Below are 2,658 nucleotides of genomic sequence, written 5' to 3'. Positions count from 1 at the left end.
TTAATGTCGGTATTAATGATCTTGTTAATGTCGGTATTAATGAACTTGTTAATGTCGGTATTAATGAACTTATTAATGTCGGTATTAATGACTGTATTATTTACGAGTTCTATTTCTGAACATCAAGGTAGAAAGTATTTACCAACAGGTTGGGTGGTGATGCGTGAATTGGTCTCTTCCACAGTTGTATACAATGTCTCATCTCCCACTGTGTAAGGGACAGTGAAAGTGGTGGTGGTGAAGAAAGTGAGCACCACGGATTTAATCGAACTAGAACTGCTTACGTGGTCGTCAGTTTTATTACGTAAAGATGGAGTTGTAATAAAAGTCCTCAACCTTCTACTCACTTTGACATACGGTCTTCTTGATGGTTGGACAATACCGAGTGGGTTAGTTCTAGTAACAACGTAATACTTTGGTCGACTTGTAACGTCCAGACGAGATGGCAAGACAAACCTTGCGTTTGTTCTAGTAGTCCGTACTCCTGCAATGGGCCTTCGGACTGTTATTTTTAGTCTCTTTCTATTAGCAGGCGTTGTTCCAAATTCAGCAGAATTCAAGGTTGATATGCTTTCGATTGAGTCATCCGAACTTGACGTCAAAAAAGGAGTTAAAACAATATTTGCAGATGCTTCTGCTAGTTTATTATCGAACTCTGGAGTTGCTACAACATTTTCAGGCGAAGGTATGAGAAACTTAGTTGAATGGAATAAACTGTTTCTCTGGTTTGGATACAAATCTGATAAAGTCGTAGGTTGATTTTCGTCTGTTAAAAAAGATGTTATTTTAAGTTTTGAGGTAGCAGGTTTCACACGAACACGCACGCCCGGTCTTGGTGGAAATGTTCGACTTTTCAGGGCACCAGAGGTCCTTCGTATGATGGACGTAACTACACGAACACGAGGTTTGTTTTCAAACAGGGTTGTGTCCGTTTCGCTTCTCGATGGGATTTCGGGTGTAACATCCACAGAAAGAGAGCGTTGATTCGAGAAACTAGCATCTTCGGCTGAAAAGTAAGATGGTTTTAGTTGTGAGTGCTCAAGTGAAAGATAGTCCTGTTGTGAAGTTTCAACGCGCCCTTGCATATAATTTGATGCCAAAATTGGGCCACTATCTTGAGATGGAACGAGTGCATCTGTGGGCATTGCTGTCCTTAAAACACCATTTTGGAAACCATCCAGTTTCAGAAGTGTTTGCAGAGAGAGTCGAAGGTGCGTCGTAGTGCCGTCAACAGCTGTTGATCCCAGGTTTACTATTCGGTTCACTGGACGAACAGTAAGGAAACCATTGCTGTCTATGGTGTTTACGAAAGAATACTTTAGAAGTTCCTCGTCTGGTGTTGCAGTACTTGAGATGACTTCAGTGCGTGTTGACTTCTGAGTAGTTAAACTATCGTAAAAAGTGTAAAAGTACGTGAAGTGTGTATAGTACGTTTTAGCAATGGAATCCAGGTAACTTACGTCTATTGTCTTTTGTTCACCAAATGTTGGAACAGATGTTGTTGCGAATATTGCACGTTGAATATCATTGTTAAAAATCTGAACTCTGGACCCAAGATTGACAATCGTTATTGTTCCTTCTCGTGATCTAGAACCAATGGGTGTAATTTTCTGATCCTCCACACGAGTTATATAACCCGACTCTTTCTCAATAACACTCACAATAGCAGGGTTGGGTGTTTGTAGACTAATGCTAAAACGCACGGCTTCTCTGCTAGTATAAACAGGAACAGTTCCTTGGAGAAACGTTGTGAAGTAAGTAAACGTTGTATAAAAAGTCAAAGGCAAAACCGTTGAGTACAACTTCTTATGAAATGTCTCAACATCCAAATCATTAGAATGATCTACATAACTTAACACCGGTCCCCTTGCTTTCACAGAAGTAGCGATCCCCACCGGACTTTGGGGGTTTACTCTTCTGGTCACAATAATTCGTCGGTTGCCCTCTGATTGTCCCAAAGGGCGTTTCAAGCGAACAACACGTCTTATAGGTTTTGGAACCGAAACGTCATCTATTTCTTCTGATGAGAAGACACGGTCATAACTTAGCTGTGTACTTTCTAAATTTGTATTTCTTAGAGGTGTTGCAAGTACTGATGGGGAAGCCTGATTTATCCTAGTTCTTCTTATTACGATAGGTCGGGAACCTTGTAGGTTCAATCCACCAGAGGGCTTGACTCTCCGAATAAACGTTCGATATTTTTTTGCCTTCTTTATGATTCTGCTATTAGCTGTGGAAGATTCGTCGGGAGCTGTGTTAACTGTTTCTTCAATGTATTCTTCTTCCTGTGGCTCTGTTATGAAAAATAAGTTAGCTATAACTATTGCTGGAGCTACCAGACATAAAATATTACTTTATATATAGCATACAAGTGAAGGTAGTCTGTAAAGGCGTTAAGGAAGAAATAAACCTAATTTTTTATCGTTACGTGGCGTTATTTCCAACAAATAGTTTAAAAGAACAAACTCAACGAAAGAAAGACGTTACAACAATATATTGGTCTCGTCCGCACTCAGTAACGTAACTAAACGTAAGTAATGTTTGTTTTTGTTTTTGGAATTTCGCGCAAAGCTACACGAGGGCTATCTGCGCTAGCCGTCCCTAATTTAGCAGTGTAAGACTACAGGGAAGGCCGCTAATCAACCCCCCCCCCCCCCC

General features: G+C 40.5%; 1 protein-coding gene across 1 annotated transcript in view; it reads right to left on the bottom strand.

Moving 5' to 3' along the window:
- The window catches only part of LOC106465936 (uncharacterized threonine-rich GPI-anchored glycoprotein PJ4664.02-like), a gene marked incomplete at its 5' end in the record, with an annotated part of 32,797 nt that overhangs the window by 21,439 nt on the left and 8,700 nt on the right, over positions 1 to 2,658 (bottom strand). The window contains one exon of the mRNA XM_013926177.2: positions 143 to 2,293. Coding sequence (XP_013781631.1) covers positions 143 to 2,293 — 2,151 coding nt within the window. The remainder of the gene's footprint in view (positions 1 to 142; positions 2,294 to 2,658) is intronic.

Source organism: Limulus polyphemus, unplaced genomic scaffold (genome assembly GCF_000517525.1).
Source record: "Limulus polyphemus unplaced genomic scaffold, Limulus_polyphemus-2.1.2 Scaffold2099, whole genome shotgun sequence".
In the NCBI taxonomy this organism is placed as follows: domain Eukaryota; kingdom Metazoa; phylum Arthropoda; class Merostomata; order Xiphosura; family Limulidae; genus Limulus; species Limulus polyphemus.
Note: the sequence above shows the minus strand (reverse complement) of the source record. Positions and strands in the feature narration are given on the sequence as shown.